Source organism: Macaca mulatta, chromosome 7 (genome assembly GCF_049350105.2).
Source record: "Macaca mulatta isolate MMU2019108-1 chromosome 7, T2T-MMU8v2.0, whole genome shotgun sequence".
In the NCBI taxonomy this organism is placed as follows: Eukaryota; Metazoa; Chordata; class Mammalia; order Primates; family Cercopithecidae; genus Macaca; species Macaca mulatta.
In genome coordinates, this window is record NC_133412.1 from 42,827,059 (window position 1) to 42,845,656 (window position 18,598).

At 50.4% G+C, this 18,598-nt stretch overlaps 1 protein-coding gene across 4 annotated transcripts in view; it reads right to left on the reverse strand.

Annotated features, from left to right (window-relative positions):
* Positions 1–18,598, reverse strand: part of IGDCC4 (immunoglobulin superfamily DCC subclass member 4) — a 42,839-nt gene that overhangs the window by 13,784 nt on the left and 10,457 nt on the right. For all 4 annotated transcript variants that reach the window (XM_028851048.2, XM_028851047.2, XM_028851046.2 and 1 more), the window contains exons 2-7: positions 17,411–17,761; positions 16,583–16,724; positions 8,098–8,234; positions 5,908–6,048; positions 1,559–1,714; positions 473–886 (exon numbers count right to left, since the gene is read on the reverse strand). In XM_028851048.2, coding sequence (XP_028706881.2) covers positions 473–886; positions 1,559–1,714; positions 5,908–6,048; positions 8,098–8,234; positions 16,583–16,724; positions 17,411–17,761 — 1,341 coding nt within the window. The remainder of the gene's footprint in view (positions 1–472; positions 887–1,558; positions 1,715–5,907; positions 6,049–8,097; positions 8,235–16,582; positions 16,725–17,410; positions 17,762–18,598) is intronic.

Consider the following 18,598-nt stretch of genomic DNA (forward strand, 5'->3'; position numbering starts at 1 on the left):
GCCACTCCAGTGCTGGTTAGCTGCAGTTTGTCTAGGAATCCTTCATATTGTCCTGGTGTCTATTTATAGCTAAATCATCCCAGATAATCTAAGCAGGAGTGTATAAACTCCCTCGGCTTCCTGTCTCACTCTATTAATTCCTCCACTGGTTAGGGAGTGCTTTCTGGAAATGACCTACCTCTCCAGTTAGTTAACTGGGGTGGGAGGTGGCTCCAGGAACGTCCTCTCCCTCCTCTCTCAACAAATATGACTGAGGGAAGCAGTGGCCCTTCCAGGGCCAACTGCCTAATCCATACCTACCATACCTATGCGGGTCTCTAATATGGGCTCCTACCCCAGTCCATCCTCGCTGCAGAGGTACCCATCAGGCAACCCTTCAGTCATCCGACCTGAAACCCTCCCCGCTGCGCCCCGCCGGGGCCTGCGCAGGTGCATCCTGCCCCCTGGTGCATCCCGCCCCAGGCCGACGTACCCCTTGCCTTCTGGTAGTGGAGAGAGAAGCCGATGATCTGCTCACTGTGCAGCTCGGGCCGCTCCCAGGCCACCAGCACAGCGGAGCTGCTCAGTGGCGTAGCAGTGACCCTTGTGGGGGCGCTGGGCAGCCCCTCGCGCACCACCACGGCCAGCGACGCGGCAGCACACGCCATTCCCGCGATGTTCTCAGCCACGCACTGGTAGTAGCCCGCGTCCTGCAGGCCGATCTGTGTGATGACCAGGCTGCCACCGCCGCCCTGGACCTTGACGCGCCCGTTTGGCCGCAGCGGCGCCCCGTTGTGCAGCCAGCGCAGCGCTGGCTGCGGCTCCCCCGACGCGCGGCACACGAAGCGCGCTGTGCTCGCCCGCGTCCGCGACAGCGCCTCGGGCGCCTGAGTGATGGCGGGAGCCGCTGGGGGCGCGAGGGGCGACGCTGAGCGCGGGGGTCCCGCCACTAAGGTCTCTGCCCCTCCCCCCAGGACCCCAACCCTGCCCCCCACCGCCCTTCCCCGCTCCCCTTCCAATCACTCTAACCTCTCCCTGATTCACTCTTTCCAAACTACTTCCGCTCAGCGCAGACTTACCCCTTCTTCTCCCCACTTACCCCAGCCCCACAACGACCATTCTCTTTCTCTTCCAAAACTGTCCCCAGGCCGCCTCAGCCTCCCCTAAATATCGCTCCTCCCGGATCTAGCCCCACCCCTAATTTACCTATCTCCTTCCTCCCTGACCTCCGATGTCTCCCGCACCTATCAGATCTGTTCTGCCCCCCAGTTTTCTTAGTACCACCCAGATCACTCCACTATCCCCCCAACAATCCCAGTCCCACCTCCCCGCTAATTACTCGCGCCAGGCCCTAATCACCCTTCTCCTTCCATCCCAGATTCAACGCCCCGCACTCCGTCCTCCGGTTACCTAGTCCCCATCCCTCGCCCCACCTCTGCCTTACTAGGGACTCCTCCCCCGAGTTCGTCCTCCAGGAGTGCGCCTGAGTCTCCCCAGCACACCCACCTGTCCACTTCCCCCTGCCTTATTCACCCCAGCCCCAAACAACCCGCTCCCTCCGCCCTTCCGCCCGCCTCACCCAGCACGCGGAGCTCTGCGGCGGCAGTGGCGAAGTCGCGCGTGCGGGGCTTGTTGGCGCGGCAGACGTAGACGCCGGAGTGCCGGGGCTGCGCGCTGGCAATTAGTAGGTTGGTGCGGCCCAGGACGATGACATCTGTGGAGATGGGCTTCCCGTCTGGGGAAGGAGAGGGAGACGCGCTGGAGGGGACGCTAGGGACTGCCCTTCCATTCACTCTCCGGACCTCAGGAACACTCTGCACCCGGGTAAAGTGAACACAACCGTCCCTGGTCCGAATCTCATTTCCTCCTCTTGCCGGGACTCTCTGAGCCCTGCTGTCTCCATCTGTAAGGGGGAACTAGCCCTTAACTGGCAGGGTTTCCATGAGGGTTGAAAGAATGTGAGAACCCCTGGCACAGTGCAGGCATATATTAATAATAGGTGCTCATACACTCGTCAGTTTTCATTACTAAATTCATTTCTCTCAAGAAGGACATGCGCCTTCCCTGGGGTCCCAGCCCAGTACTATGATGAAGCTAGGGCTGGTAAGGTCATACCAAGACAACGATTTGAATGTGCACAGATTTTTATCTCAATGTGAAATGAAAACCATTTAAAAAGCCCTTGCCGGCCGGGCGCGGTGGCTCAAGCCTGTAATCCCAGCACTTTGGGAGGCCGAGATGGGCGGATCACGAGGTCAGGAGATCGAGACCATCCTGGCTAACACGGTGAAACCCCGTCTCTACTAAAAAATACAAAAAAAAAAACTAGCCGGGCGCGGTGGCGGGCGCCTGTAGTCCCAGCTACTCGGGAGGCTGAGGCAGGAGAATGGCGTGAACTCGGGAGGCGGAGCTTGCAGTGAGCTGAGATCCGGCCACTGCACTCCAGCCTGGGCGGCAGAGCGAGACTCCGTCTCAAAAAAAAAAAAAAAAAAAAAAAAAAGCCCTTGCCTTGTAGACATGAACAGAAAATCTAGAGAAGCAATGCAAATAGCCAAGAAACACAAACATGTTCAATTTCATGTCATCAAAGAAAGGCACTTCAAAACAGATGTTAGGCTGGGCATGGTGGCTCACGCCTGTACTCTCAGCACTTTGGGAGGCTGAGGTGGGAGGATCACTTGAGACCAGGAGTTCAAGACCACCCTGGGCAACCTAGTGAGACTCTGTCTCTATGGAAAAAAAAAAAAAAAAAAAAAAAGATACTAAAACATAGGTGTTAATTTTCACCCATCAACTTGAGAAGATTTTTTAAAATACTAAATTGCAATGCTGGAGAAAGGGCCATAAAGGAGCTTCACCTAGGCCTTGAAGCCAAGGATTCCATTTATGCATACCTGTCCTAGGAAGATGATCAGAATTACAGGCAAGTATTTGTGAACAGAGCAGATCACAGCAGTGTTAACTGTAACAGTGGACAACTGGAAAGGACTTAAAAATCCAACAGCAGGAACTGGTGAATTATATCATAGCTATATTCAAAGTACGGAATATTAGATAGTCATTACAATTATTTTGAAAATGTTTTAAAGATGGAGAAATGCTTATGATATACTGTTGGATGAAAATAGGACTCGGAACTGTAAATGCAGCACATGTTCTCAATTTCTGGGAGAAAACTGTACATATGCATAGGAAAAAACTGAAAGAAGGTACACTGGTACATAAACAATTTTTATATCTGAGTGGTGGAGTGTTTTCTGCATCTATTTTTCTTCCTAGTTTTCTATGGTGAACATTTACAACATTTGCAGTCAGAAAACAAAACAGCCGGGCGCGGTGGCTCACACCTGTAATCCCAGCACTTTGGGAGGCCGAGGCAGGTGGATCACTTGAGATAAGGAGTTCGAAACCAGCCTGGCTAACATGGCAAAACCCCATCTCTACTAAAAACACAAAAATTAGCCGAATGTGGTGGTGTATGACTGTAATCCCAGCTACTCGGGACTCTGAGGCAGGAGAATCACTTGAACCCAGGAGGCGGAGGTTGCAGTGAGCCAAGATCATGCTACTGCACTCCAGCCTGGGAAACAGAGCAAAACTCCATCAAAAAAGAAAGAAAAGAAAAGAAACAAGAAAGAAAACGAAACAGCCCGGGTGTGGTGGCTCATGCCTGGATCACGAGGTCGGATCGCGAGGTCAGGAGATCAAGACCATCCTGGCTAACACGGTGAAGCCCAGTCTCTGCTAAAAATACAAAAAATTAACCAGGCATGGTGGCAGGCTCCTGTAGTCCCAGCTAGTTGGGAAGCTGAGGCAGGAGAATCGCTTGAATGGGGAGGCGGAGCTTGCAGTGAGCCGAGATCACGCCACTGCACTCCAGCCTGGGCGACAGAGCGAGACTCCGTCTCAAAAAAAAAAAAAGATGTAGAGGCCTGAGGCAGGGCCCCAGACTCTGCATTTCTAACTAGTCCTAGGTAGTAGAGCTGAAGAGCACACTTTCAGGTGCAGAACCGGGTGCAGTGACTCACACTTGTAATCCCAGCACTTAGGGAGGCCAAAACGGGCGGGTCGCTTGAGCCCAGGAGTTTGAGACCAGCCTGCGCAACATCTAGAAACCCTGTCTCTCAAAAAAAAAAAAAAAAAACGAGCATAGTGGCACATGCCTGTAGTCCCAGCTACTCAGGAGGCTGAGGTAGATCACCTGAACCAGCAAAAGGTGGAGGCGGCAGTGAACTATGATTGTACCACTGCACTCCAGCCTGGGTGACAGGCAAAAAAAAAAAAAAAAAAAAAAGATTCCTGGATCACGACTCTCCGGGGTGAAGAAAGGAGTCTGCAGTTTTAACAAGTCCCCTGGGTGACCCTGATGCATAATCAGGAATTAAGAAATATTGACATTAGAACTTCTAGGTGATACCACAAGTTTATCCCAGTAGTACGAGGGTCCTGCTGGCCCCCTAAGTAGACAAGTGTCACAGGTCCAACAAGGCAGTTCAGGTCAGACAGGTGCGAAAATCCCAGCACTGTTCTATTTTATCAGCTCAGTGGTGGGTACATATTAATAATTGTTCAATTTATTTTCTTTAAACTATATATATTCATGATATACACTTTTGAGTATGAGACATAAAGTTTTTTTTTTTTTTAAGTGTATAGAGTAATAGAATGAGTTGGGGAACGGGGTAAAGAGGACTGAATTTAAAACTTCTGCCATCAATTTGGGACAAGTCACTTTTTTTTTTTTTTTTTTTTTTGAGACGGAGTCTCGCTCTGTCACCCAGGCTGGAGTGCAGTGGCCGGATCTCAGCTCACTGCAAGCTCCGCCTCCCGGGTTTACGCCATTCTCCGGCCTCAGCCTCCCGAGTAGCTGGGACTACAGGCGCCCGCCACCTCGCCCGGCTAGTTTTTTGTATTTCTTAATAGAGACGGGGTTTCACCGTGTTAGCCAGGATGGTCTCGATCTCCTGACCTCGTGATCTGCCCGTCTCGGCCTCCCAAAGTGCTGGGATTACAGGCTTGAGCCACCGCGCCCGGCCTACAAGTCACTTTTTAACAGCAAATGGAAACAAAAATAACCCTTGCTTTCTTTCTATAGGACTGTAGGAAGTAAAGTACCAGAAAGAGAACAGACTCAAAAGCTTGGGTCCCGGCTCTTCCACCTGCCTCTCTGAGCCTCAGTTTCCTCATCTGCCCACTGGGAATAATAGTTCTGGCCCCTACTCTCCCCAAAGGGCTCTTGGAGGCTGACAGGAGAACAGGTGTGAAAGTGCTCAGGAGACTGCACAGTGACATTTGGCCCAGCACTGGCGTTACCCTGACGGCATCTCCAGTCACTCAGTGGCACTTCTCAGTTGTAGCCTGATACTGTCAGACCTCTCTTCATAGATATGTGTTTCCTCTTCCTCACTAGACGATGAGTTCAGAGGGCAGGGTCCCTGCCTCTCTGGATTTTGTTCACTGTGCCCAGCATGATGCCAGTCACACAAAGGGTGGTCCCAGAGCTGGCCTTATAGTTAAACACAGACCAGCAGAGGGATCTGGTTCCACCTGACTCACTGGCTGTGTGGCACCTTCCCAGCTCTCAAGTACTCACTTGTAACACTGTTGTGAGGAACAGAAATATGTAATTACGGTGGAGAATGTAGCTCAGCACCTGGCCTCAGGGGGGCTGCAATAACTGTTCTGTAAGTGGCAGCCTGGAAGTGCTTTTGTAAAGCCCATGCTACACAGAGTGACGAAGAAGTCTGTCCAGTTCCCCTCGAAGCTCCGACCTTGTCCACCACACCCAGCCCTGGGAGAGGAGTTCCTGCCACACCAGAAGGTTGGTGACCCCTGGGTCGTCACCCATACATCCCCCTGACTTAGGGGCATGTGAGATGCCACATCCCTCCCTTCCCATGCCCTCCTTCTCCCACCCCCTCCACTCACCTTGTCGGACCCAGGACACAAAAGGGGTGGGGTCAGCTGAGGCCACACATTCCATCACCACACTCTGGCCAGACACCACCGTGGTGTTCTCTGGGGCTGCCACAATGACCACGTCCTGTCCCCTGGTGGACGCCAGGGACCCTGGCAAGAAGACAGACAGAAGGCAGCCTTACCATTAGGCATTTGCCATTCAATACCTCACCTGAGTCGCACAGTAACCTGGTGAGGTGGTACTGGGGGCAGCAGCAATGATTCCATCTGTCAGATGGGAGATGTAGCAAGAAAAGTCAGCAGGGCTAGGACGGGACCTCTGAGCTGTTTCTTTTTTTTTTTTTTTTTTTTTTTTGAGACGGAGTCTTGTTCTGTTGCCCAGGCTGTAGTGCAGTGGCCGGATCTCGGCTCACTGCAAGCTCTGCCTCCCGGGTTCACGCCATTCTCCTGCCTCAGCCTCCCGAGTAGCTGGGACTACAGGCGCCCGCCACCTCGCCCGGCTAGTTTTTTGTGTTTTTAGTAGAGACGGGCTTTCACCGTGTTAGCCAGGATGGTCTCGATCTCCTGACCTCGTGATCCGCCCGTCTCGGCCTCCCAAAGTGCTGGGATTACAGGCTTGAGCCACCGCGCCCGGCCTGAGCTGTTTCTTTTAGAGTCAGAAGAATTGCCTGGGCTTCAACTCAGCACCAGAGAAATGATTAGACAGACCCACATCTACCTCCATTCTTCCCTCCCAAATGCAACCCACCATCTAGGCAGAGAACTGTCAGGGTCATGGGCAAAGCACCAGACTTGGAGTCAACAGTTATAGTTTCTAGTTCCAGCACTGCCATTAACGCACTGGGTGACCTTAGGCAAATCCCTTCTCCAAAGGCTCTTGGATTCCCCAGTGGAAAAGGCAGACAGTGGACTTTAGTTTCTGCTTGGGCTGCAGCTCCCTAAACACTGATTTCCTGCTGAGTTCTCTGTGACCCTGGCCCCCTGGGTGGAGTGGTGAATATCTGGATTGTCCAGCAGGTGGAGGCAGAGACCCTCAGAACAGAACGGAGAAGACACCAGCCTGGGAACAGCCCACCAGCACCAGCTAAGCCCAGAAGGAATAGGATGGGGACAGGGTGGGGGTGTGGAGAGTGGGTGGGAGGTGGGAGCTGGGAGAGATGCATGGCAAAGGGCAGCAGGGGAGGGGCCCCTGAGGGAGGCTTGAAGTGAGATCTGTTGAGCACCTGCCAGGTGCCAGGCACTTTCCATTTTTTTTTTTTTTTTTTTTTTTTTGAGACAGAGTCTCGCTCTGTCGCCCAGGCTGGAGTGCAGTGGCTTGATCTCGGCTCACTGCAAGCTCCGCCTCCCGGGTTCACACCATTCTCCTGCCTCAGCCTCCCAAGTAGCTGGGACTACAGGCGCCCGCCACTACGCCCGGCTAATTTTTTTATATTTTTAGTAGAGATGGGGTTTCACCGTGTTAGCCAGGATGGTCTCGATCTCCTGACCTCATGATCCGCCCGTCTCGGCCTCCCAAAGTGCTGGGATTACAGGCGTGAGCCACCATGCCCGGCCTGCACTTTCCATTCTTATTTCAAGGACTCTTCCAGCCTCTCTGAGCTGGACATTTGATAAGGAGCCCAGGGTCACACAGATGGTGAGCAGAGAAGCCAGGATTCAAACCAGGTCTTTCCAACCCCAAAGCCTGTGCCCTTCCTACTCCATCACACTGGGGCAAGAGCTTTTCAAAGAAACGAGTAAAGGACAAGAGCACTAGGCCACAGGGAGCCAGATTTGCAAGGCACAGAAAGCAGAGAGGGATGAATCCCCCAGTGCCTGAACTCCTCAGTGACTATAGAAGGGGAGGAGAGAAAGGAGCAGGGACCAGGGATTCTGGGCGCTGACATGGCCTCAGATGCCTTGCCTCCCCACCTCTGTCCCCAGCCTTCGACACTCCATCCAACCCGAGGGCACAGAGGCTCTGCATGAAGAGAGGAGCCCCGCCCTGGGAGTCTGGGGTCTTGTGTTCCATCCCAGTTCTTTCTTCCCTGGTTTGCTGGATGGCAGTACCCCCTCTGGGCTTCATCGCTTCACCTGTCAATGGGACTAACATTTATCACCTACTTGAAGGCGACGCCTGGACCTCTTGAGGTCTCTCCCAGCTCTGAGATGGCTGGCTCCAGAAACCCCCAGGTTTCCCCACCCAGCCAGCCCCCTTACCTCTGTGGGCCACACTGAGTAGGGCCTCCTGGCTGAAGCGCTGGCTAGCCGAGTTGGTGGCCACACATCGGTAGGGGCCTGCATCATTCTCCTGAACATCCAGGATCTGAAGGACGCCGTTGGGAAGCGTGATGAGCCTTGGGAAGAGGGGAGCGGGCAACTGTGAGGTGGGCAGGGGGCCACAGGGAGGGTGGCTCATGGTAAGATAAATGCAAATTAAAACTCTAAGATACCAGGCCGGGCGTGGTGGCTCATGCCTGTAATCCCAGCACTTTGGGAGGCCGAGGTAGGTGGATTACCTGAGGTTTAGAGTTCAAGACCAGCCTGACCAACGTGGAGAAACCCCGTCTCTACTAAAAATACAAAATTAGCCAGGTGTGGTGGCTCATGCCTGTAATCCCAGCTACTCGGGAGGCTGAGGCAGGAGAATCGCTTGAACCTGGGAGGTAGGGGTTGCGGTGAGCTGAGATTGCGCCATCGCGCTCCAGTCTGGGCAACAAGAGTGAAACTCTGTCTTAAAAAAAACTCTAAGACACCATTTTCACCTATTAGATTGGTGAAAATCAGAAGGCTTAATAACACTCCATGTGGATGAGGGAATGGGGGACGGCACTCCTGCCTCAACGGTGGATGAGGGAATGGGGGCTGGCACTCTTGCCTTGACGGTGGCCCTGCCCATACACCATCTTTCCAGGGCAAGTTGGTGATATCTCAACATCAAAACTTCTAGGGCTCTATCCCACAGATATTCTCAGATGTGTGCACAAGAGCACATGTTAAACGATATTAACTCCAGCATTGTCTGTGATAGCAAAAGACTGGAAACAACCCAAGTGTCCATCTGCAGGGTGGGAACTGGCTAAATTGGTTTGGGTACATTCGCACAATGGAATGCTAGGCAGCTGCTAAAAAGGAGGCAGCTCTGTGTGTGCTGATAGAGGGCCATCTCCAAATGTGTTCTGGTACAAAACAGTGTGTGTGGGGACATGTAGGCTTCTATGCTTGCGTATACACTGAATGTTCCTGGTGTTGGTGGTTGTCTCTGGAGAGGGGACCTGGGATCCAGGGGACTGAGGGTGGGAGGGATTGACTTTTTATTATATATCCTTCTATACAGTTTGAATTTTTTTACCCCTTGCCCGTATTACCTTCTCCCTCCCTTGATAAAATATTCTTTATTCACACTATCTCATGTGACCCTCAAAACAAGCCCAAGACGTAAAGGGGGTCACGACCTCCATTTTACCAGTGAAAAATAGGGTTGGAGGGAGGAGGGTATTTTCCTGAGGTCTCATAGGTGGAGCAGAGTGAAAGCTCAAACCCAAGTCTTCTGGTGCCAAATGTCATATTCATCCTACCTGCCTGTCTCGGCAGTCATTGGATGGCTGAGAATGCCCTTGGAGAGGACGTGGTCTCCAAGCAGAACCAGCCAACATGTATGTTACTTAGACGGGGCATGATGGATGAGGGTGTTCCCTGCCCTCTGGGCTAGAGAAATAGAAAGGTCCAGAGACCTTGCTTGAGAAACGATGTAATCTGGGATAGGGAGGTCTCCATGGGGGTTGGGATATTGGGGACCAGAGTGGGCTGTGAACTAAGGAGGGGGTGAATGGGTCCCTCAGAATCCTCCAACTGGGATCCCTACAGGGTCAGCTCCAGGTTGAGAGTCCTAGTTTATCAACAGAGCAAACGGTACTGGCCTCTGGGATGTAGGCTGGGCCAAGGTCAGAGAGGGAAGAGGGCAGTTCTGCGCTTGGTGGAGATCCCTTAGCTCCTGGGGAAGTGGGGTCTAAAAAAATCTAAGCATGGGACAGGAGAAGTAGCTCAAAGGCTAGGGAGGAAGAACGTTCTAAATAGGGGCCCTACAAACATGCCGTGGTCCAAAGACTTAGAGGACTTAGAAAAAAATACAGCCGGGCGCGGTGGCTCACGCCTGTAATCCCAGCACTTTGGGAGGCCGAGACGGGCAGATCATGAGGTCAGGAGATCGAGACCATCCTGGCTAACACGGTGAAACCCCGTCTCTACTAAAAAAACAAAACAAAACAAAAACAAAACAAAACAAAACAAAACTAGCCGGGCGAGGTGGCAGGTGCCTGTAGTCCCAGCTACTTGGGAGGCTGAGGCAGGAGAATGGCGTAAACCTGGGAGGCGGAGCTTGCAGTGAGCTGAGATCCGGCCACTGCACTCCAGCCTAGGCGACAGAGCGAGACTCTGTCTCAAAAAAAAAAAAAGAAAAAAACCCATAAATGTGCCCTGCTCTTTCCTGCATGGCACAGGCAAACCCACCTCTGCCCCCAGCCTCTTACCCTCAGTTCCAACAGCTGTCTACATAAGTGCTGGGGCAGAGCGAGAGAAAGGGACAGCGAGGCAAATGTGGCTAGAGGGAAATCCTGGGCCAGCACCCAGTCTGTTGCCAGAGAAGAACGGACAGGAAAGGACGAATTGGGGAAGGACAAGAAGGACCCACCTAGCAAACAGGCCCCACCCCCATCCATCTAATGTGCTCTTCCTCCAAGATCTTTCTTTCTCCTCTTTTCCCCTCGGTCTAGCGAGCTGACTATGCTGCTGGGAACTGCCTACATTTCCTAACCCCAATGTTTCTAGGTCTTTCCAGGGAAAAGTGTGCTTCAAGTACTCAAGAGCTAGTCTCTCCTTTGAAAAAATAACATTCCCTTAATTATGTGTGTTGAGTGAATGAACGAATGAACAAATGAATGAATGAATGAATTCCTTTCCCCAGATACGGTGCTATTGCTGCAGGCGATAGAAGCAAGGGGGAACCACTTTTAGTGTTCATCTAAAATCTTTTCTGGCCAGGCTTTTTGGGAGGCAGAGGCAGGAGGATTACTTGAGGCCAGGAGTTGGAGACCAACCTGAACAACATGGTGAAACCCAGTCTCTATGAAAAAATACAAAAATTAGCCAAGGCATGGTGGAGCACACCTGTAGTTCCAGCTATTCAGGAGGCTGAAGTGGGAAGATCGCTTGAGCCGGGGCGGTAGAGGCTGCAGTGAACCACCGCACTCCAACCTGGGTGGCAGAGTGAGTCTCTGACTCAAAAAAATCTTTTGCTTTGCTAAAATGTGTTTTTAGAAGCTCTGTCCTTGGAAAGATGTTCAAGATATATTAGTTAGTAGGGGGAAAAAGTAAAAAAACAGTGTTTATGAAGAAATTCTACTTTTAGAAAAGAGAGAAAAGTTATGTTAGGATATACATAGAAAAAGTCAAAGGTGGCAAAGCTTGTGTGGTTTATGGGGGTTTTCTGCAGGAGTGGGATCGGGGGATTCTTATTTATTGTGGCTGTTAAGAGGTTTTTTTTTGCAATTAATATGTATCCATTAGGAAATATAAATTTTTAAAATGTAAATTGCTAATAGTCTGTGCCCTTGTACACTTTGCTTTATAACTTGGGCTCTAACACAGAAGCACTGTGACATGGTGGAGAGAACTAGTTTCAATGTATGTGATTTTAGCAAGTGACATTCCATATCTGGGCCACAGTTTTCTCGTTTGAAAAATGGGTTAAATAATTCCTGTCCTGCCTACTTCACAACTCTGACCCTCTTAATGTGTCTTGAGCTCACATTAGATAATGGACATATATATATTTATGAATTGCAAGCTCTAAACACATGTTTACAATGGTGTAACCCATATATATATTTCAAAAGACTGCAAGGAAACTCTCAAATTGGTGAAAGCTGTGTTCAGTCAGGAGGTGACTTTTTTCCCCTTTCTGTAAAGTTGGTATACTTTACCATTTTAAAAGAAATTCAAATTTCATATAAAATAAAAGCTACTTATAGAATGAAAAACAATCTCAAATCAAAAGGAAGGGATTATTCTTTTTCCAACCTCAAACCTGAGTCTGCTGCCCCTACCCACAAAAGGCCACTTGGGTCCCTAGGATTAAAGAACACGGAAGAAATGACGAAGCTGCTCTGAATTTCCCAAGGGCCGAGGAGCCCCCACCCTAAGCCCTTGAGATCCACCCAGGGCAAGGGGATACTGGCTGGGAGTCACATGAGATTGACAGAAATGGCAACCACTGGGAGAGGGTAGGGCAGGAGCCCATGTTATTTAAGTCCCTTAGTTACGTGTTTCTTATGAGTGAATGGCGATAATAAAATTATTTCAAGTGGATCCAGATACACGGCTTTTTATCCTAGAAGTTATATTATTTATTTTTATGGCTGTCTTCTATTTATGGCAAGTGTTGCTGGTTTTCCATTTTATTGCAGTGAGATAATGTTCCTTTTTAAAATGTGTTCAAGTTACAAAAGAGCGAGTTGATGTAAAGAAAATTATTAAGTGATTGTGTAAATGGTATAAGTATGGTCACAGTTATGAAGGTGGTTTGTGAATGCCTGGGATTTGGGAAACATTGCTCTCATTGATTACTGGTTCCCATGGAAGAAAAATTATCCCCTAGATTATCCCATTATTAGAAAATAGTATAAGTACCAGGGATTTGCCTTGGGCTCTAGTCTTTACCATCAGTTCCAAACGAAGCACATACACCCTGATGCAGTGTGTTTATTAACTGCACATGTGCACACACTACACCAAGGCATATGGTCTCCTTCAAACCACTGGGCTGAGTTTATGAATAGCATATTTGTGCATGCACTATATCTGGGCATGTGTAAAAATACATACCTTGGGCATAATCAAGTTGCTGTTTTAGACATTTCTTTATTCCCCCTACACAATGTGCCGGGACATGCGAGCCCAGCTTATTTATAGATGAGGATCACTTTTCAGAGGACTTGGGGGCAAACACTCCCAGAGTCCAGAAACTGGCAGCTCTGGCCTCCTGGGTTAGGTTTGTGGCTTCAGGGGATGACGCCTGAGCTAGACGTTGGGGATGGTGGGGAAGTCTGAAACCCACTGGTTTGCTGAGAAGCTTTGGGGAAGTAACTTATCTGCTCCCAGCCACAGTTGGACTACAGATTTCTAAACCCAACTTTAATTTTTTAAAAAATTATAGTCATAATGTGATACAAACTCCTTCAGACCTCTCTGGTTCTGCACCCAACTACTAAATGACACCTACCAGAAGCCTGTGTATCCTCCACACAGGGTGCTGGAGTCTGACACTCTTGAGTACTAAGCTGTGTGACCTGGGGCAAGTTATTTCTGTCTCTGATCCTCCAATCCCTCATTTAACAATCCAGATAGGCCGGGCGCGGTGGCTCAAGCCTGTAATCCTGGCACTTTGGGAGGCTGAGACGGGTGGATCACAAGGTCAGGAGATCGAGACCATCCTGGCTAACATGGTGAAACCCCGTCTCTACTAAAAAATACAAAAAAACTAGCCGGGCGAGGTGGCGGGCGCCTGTAGTCCCAGCTACTCGGGAGGCTGAGGCAGGAGAATGGCGTGAACCCGGGAGGCGGAGCTTGCAGTGAGCCGAGATTGTGCCACTGCACTCCAGCCTGGGCGACAGAGCGAGACTCCATCTCAAAAAAAAAAAAAAAAAAAAAAAAATTCCAGATAAAAATACCTACCATATTCATATGTACAGACCTGAATGTTCATGAAGTGGTAAGAGAAAAAAAAAAAATTAAAGTTGCAATATAATCCCATTTTTGTTTTTGAAAAGAAAAGATGATTCAACAAAAAACTTAGTATGTACAATATAATTTATTATTATTATTATTATTTTGAGATGGAGTCTTCCTCCATCACCCAGGCTGGAGTGCAATGGCGCCATCTTGGCTCACTGCAACCTCTACCACCTGGGTTTAAGCAATTCTCCTGCCTCAGCCTCCTGAGTAGCTGGGTTTATAGGTGCTGGCCACCATGCCCAGCTAATTTTGGTAATTTTAGTAGAGATAGGGTTTCACCATGTTGACCAGGCTGGTCTTGAACTCCTGACCTCAGATGATCCACCTGCCTCAGCCTCCCAAAGTGCTGGGATTACAGGCGTGAGCCACTGCACCAGGCCTATGTTTTGCTTTGTTTTCTTTTTTTTAGACAGAGTCTCGCTCTGTCACCCAGGCTGGAGTGAAGTGGTGCTATCTTGGGTCATTGCGACTTCTGCCTCCTGGGTTCAAGTGATTCTCCTGCCTCAGTCTCCTGAGTAGCTGGGATTACAGGCATGTGACACCACGCCTGGCTAATTTTTTTTTTTTTTTTTTTTGTAGAGATAGGGTTTCACCAAGTTGGTCAGGCTGGTCTCAAACTCCTGACCTTGTGATCAACCCACCTCAGCTTCTCAAAGTGCTGGGATTACAGGTGTGAGCCACCGCACCAGGCCTAAGTTTTGTATTTTTTGAGAGATGACGTTTCACCATATTGCCCAGGTTGGTCTCTAACTCCTGAGCTCAAGCGATCCACCCGTCTTGGCTCCCAAAGTGTTGGGAGTACAGGCGTGAGCCACTGCGCCCAGCCACATTGATATGAATTTAAAAAATGCATCTGCTAGAAATATAAATTAAAAGTAAATAGAGGAAGATATGAAAATAAGAAATACCTATGTTAAAGGATGATTGGAAGGATTAAGTGAGAAAACATGTAAAAGGCACAGCACAGTGCCTGGCCCAAGGTACACTCCCATTAAGTGGTTCATGTTGTGACTTTCAACATGGGGAGATTTTGCTGCCCTCTGCTCCCCTCTCTGGGGGGCATCAGGAGTAGGCTCTCGCTTGGTTCTCACTTGCCCAGATCATCTGTTCTGGGTTCACGGAACTCCCAGGAGACACCCGTCATCACACAGTGGTGAGAGCCTCCACGTTTAGAAAGGCACAGAACTGAAAATGTCAGCATTAGAAAGGCTGGGTCAGCATTTCCCAGGGTTCACTCTCTAGAATGCTCATTCATGGGATGTTAAGGGGCTCCTGGGCAAATGAGCCTGGGAAGTGCTCGATTAAACAAGGCCCACAGATTCTCATTACACCCCTTCTCAGGGTCTTGCCAACTCCAGGAGGGAGCTTTACAGGCAGTTTCCTGTTCTTATTTGATCATAGAATACTTCATTCAAGAAACATTTAAAGGGACTAACATTCTATAAAAGCCACACTTTGGGAAACCACAATCTAAATCAACTTTCATTTGTTTTCCCTTTCATTTCATAGGTGGGAAGGAGAATAGGCTGGGTGAGAAGTGACTCTCTGAGGACCAGTGTCACCAAAGTCAACAGGATCTCTCTCTCTCTTTTTTTTTTTTTGAGACAGGGTCTCGGTGTGTTACCCAGGCTGGCTGGAAAGCAGTGGCATTATCACAGCTCACTGTAGCCTCGATCTCCAAGTGATCTCTCTCAGCCTCCCAAGTAGCAGGGACCACAGGCGCCACACTGCCATGCTGGGTTAATTTTTGTATTTTTTATACAGACAGGGTTTCGATATTTTGCATAGGCTGATCTTGAACTCCTGGGCTCAAGCGATCCTCCTGCTTTGCCTTCCAAAATGTTGGGATGACAGGCGTGAGTCACCACACCCAACCAGGATCTCTTATGTATGGACCGCTCATCCTCTTCCTCCCTCACAACTATCTTGTGGCTTTTCTACCCCAAAGTTTCTCCTACAACCCCCAATTTTATCCACACATGGGCAAAAGTCAGAGGAGCTGGGACAATGCGACACAGGCAAGAGAAGGTTGGTTCCAGAGGAGAAAGGGCAGTGTTTCAGAGCCTGAGGAACCCCACTTCCACCAGGACGGGAGAAGGATCTAGCTGGTAACTACGGCTACGGAGATATAGTGGGAGGACTGCAGGGTGACTGGGAAAGGCCTTGGAGCCACATTTCCAAAGATACATAAGAATTTAGCGGGTGATGACTGAGTCATGAGACCAACTCAGAGACCACAGATGCAAATGAGCCTTGTGGTTTCTGGTCACACTGTATACACATCTGGACCTACCCAGGAAGCCACAAGAGGGACCAAGTCCAGGGCCTAGCCTCTGCTTCCCTTCTGCCCTGGAAGCTCTTCCCTGGGATTGCTCTACCCATCCATTGCCTTTACAGAGAAAGAGGAGAGGGAAAGAGGAAAGACCTCTACAATTCACTTCTCAGAGGGCTGCACCCCACTGGCTGGAACTGAGAGAGAAGTGATGCATCTAGAGTGGAAACTCCGGAGGAACCCTGAAAAGAGAAAACCTTCCCAGCAGCCTCCGGGAGCCCTCAACAGACAACCAGCATTCTGCCAATGGCTCACGGCATGGCTTGGGATAAACCACAGCTCCTCTCTGGCCCTCAGTCTCCACAGTAAAGCAAGTGGTTGGACTAGATGTGCTGGGAAGGACTCTACTACGACACCCACCCAGGCTCCACAGCTCAGTGGTGGCTTTCCTCCCAGGGAGCAAAAACTTCTTGTCCAACTTCTCTTTGGGACCAGACATGAGCCAGGAGTCAGGCGGTGCTTGACACTCAAGTCAGCTTAGGTAAATGCAGCTACCTTGACTCTAAGAATCTCAGCTCTGAGCGCACCCCAGAGCCCTCTCTACCCCGCCTACCAGGACCCGCTCCCCTACAGGGCACTCACCGAGGCTCCTCAGGCAATGTCACCTGGTCCTTCTCCCAAGAAATGATGGGAGCTGGCAGCCCTTCAATGTGGCACTCAAAGCGAGCTGTCCCGTTCTCCTCCACCGTCTGAGACTCCGGGTGCAGAGAGAAGTCTGCGAGTGCTGGGGACAATGAGACACAGGCAGGGACGGGAGAGGAGTAGGAGAGAGAGGCCAGAGCAAGCACAAACAGTGAAACACGTCCGCGTGGAGACACAGAAACAGAGTCATAGAAACACAAGCAGAGCCAATTCAGACCGAGGGAGAAACAACAAGAAGTGGTGATTAGTGGTCAGATGCTGCCAGCAGAATGAATTCCAAAGCCTCCCTGCCCAACATCATCGTGATGGTCAAACTATACAGTAAGATGCACATTTCTTCTGGCCTGAAAGTTATTTCATGGTGATCTGTGCCTCCTGAGAGGCCCCTAAGGGGTAAGGCTGGAGCGTGGGGTTTGACTCCACATGTTCCACCTGCCGTGCAGTTCCCTTAGGAGGCAGCTTTGTGCCTCTGACACAAAGGGGGCACTCTGGCAGGCTCCCTGGAGGAAAGCACAAGCCCAGACTCTAGGACTCAAAGGGAAAGAAAGGCAGAAGGAACAGGGGAGTGGAGAAGAAGTGGGAAGATTATGGAATACCCACGAATGAGGATAGACGATACCAGGAAGAGACCTATTGAGCAGGATGGGAGGCAGGGAAAGGGGGAGTGGGCTCAAGAGAGAGGCATTTGTGCAAGTAACTAACTGCAGATCCCACTTCACACACCCCAAGTCTAGGTTTCAGCCTCAGCCCCCCGATGCAAGCACTTACTGGCAAGCTTGACGACAGCAGCCTGGCTGGCCAGCACTCCGAGGGGGCCGTGGGCCAGGCACGAATAGCTGCCTTCAATGACCCCCACAGCCTCAGGGACTGGCTCGTCACTGCCATTGGGTGCTAGTGGCTGGGACAGCCACAGGGAACCATTGGGCAGCAGGTGTAGGTGGTCGTGCTCCAGCAGGGTGTCCCCATCCTTGCTCCAGGTCACCCTGGTGGGGGGTCCAGTGGCAGCAGCCCCCAGGCTACAGTTCAGCACTGCAGCCTGCTCTGGGCCCAGGATCACTTGTAGCGGCCCCACTCCACAGCGCAGCTCCACAGTCGTCTCCTGGGGCAACAGCAGCCCCCCTGCATAGAGGAGGAGCATGGGGCCATCAGTGTGTGTCCCCCCACCTCCCACAGCCTCTGCTCCTGAGTCACCCGAGCAGGGGGGCAAATCAAGGAGAAAGACCTGCATCTGGATCCCGGTTCTCCCCTTACTAACTGTGACTTTGGACAAACGGCTGCCCTCCTCTGTGCCTGTCTTCCCCGCTGCTGTTTCCTCATAGCAGCATTATTCATAATAGTAAGAGTGGAAACAACCCAAAAGCCCATCACCTGATAAATGGATAACTGGATTACTCAGCCATCAAAAGGAATGAAGGACTGATGCATGCTACAAGGTAGCATGAAAACTTGACGCTAAGTGAAGGAAGCCAGTCATAAGATGCCACATTTTGCATGATCTCATTTCTATGAAATGCCCAGAGAAGGCAAATCCATAAAGACAGAAAGTGGATTAATGATTATCAGTGACTGGGGGAGGAAGGACAGGGAGTCACTGCTAATGAGTACAGGGTTTCTTTTGGGGGTGATGAAAATGTTCTAGAATTAGATAGTGGCTGTGGTTGCACAACGTTGTGAATATGAATAAACCAAAAACCACTGAGTCGAACACTATAAAGGGTGAATTTTGTAGTATGTAAATTGTGTCTCAATTGAAAAAGCATACCAGCCTGGGTAACACAGAGAGACCCCATCTGTACAGATAATGTAAAAAGTTAGCTGTACGTGGAGGCATGCACCTGTGGTCCCAGCTACTCAGGAGGCTGAAGCAAGGAGGATCGCCTGAGCCTGGAAGTTCAAGGCTACAGTGAGCCACGATCACGCCACTGCACTCCAGCCTGGGTGGCAGAATGAGACTCT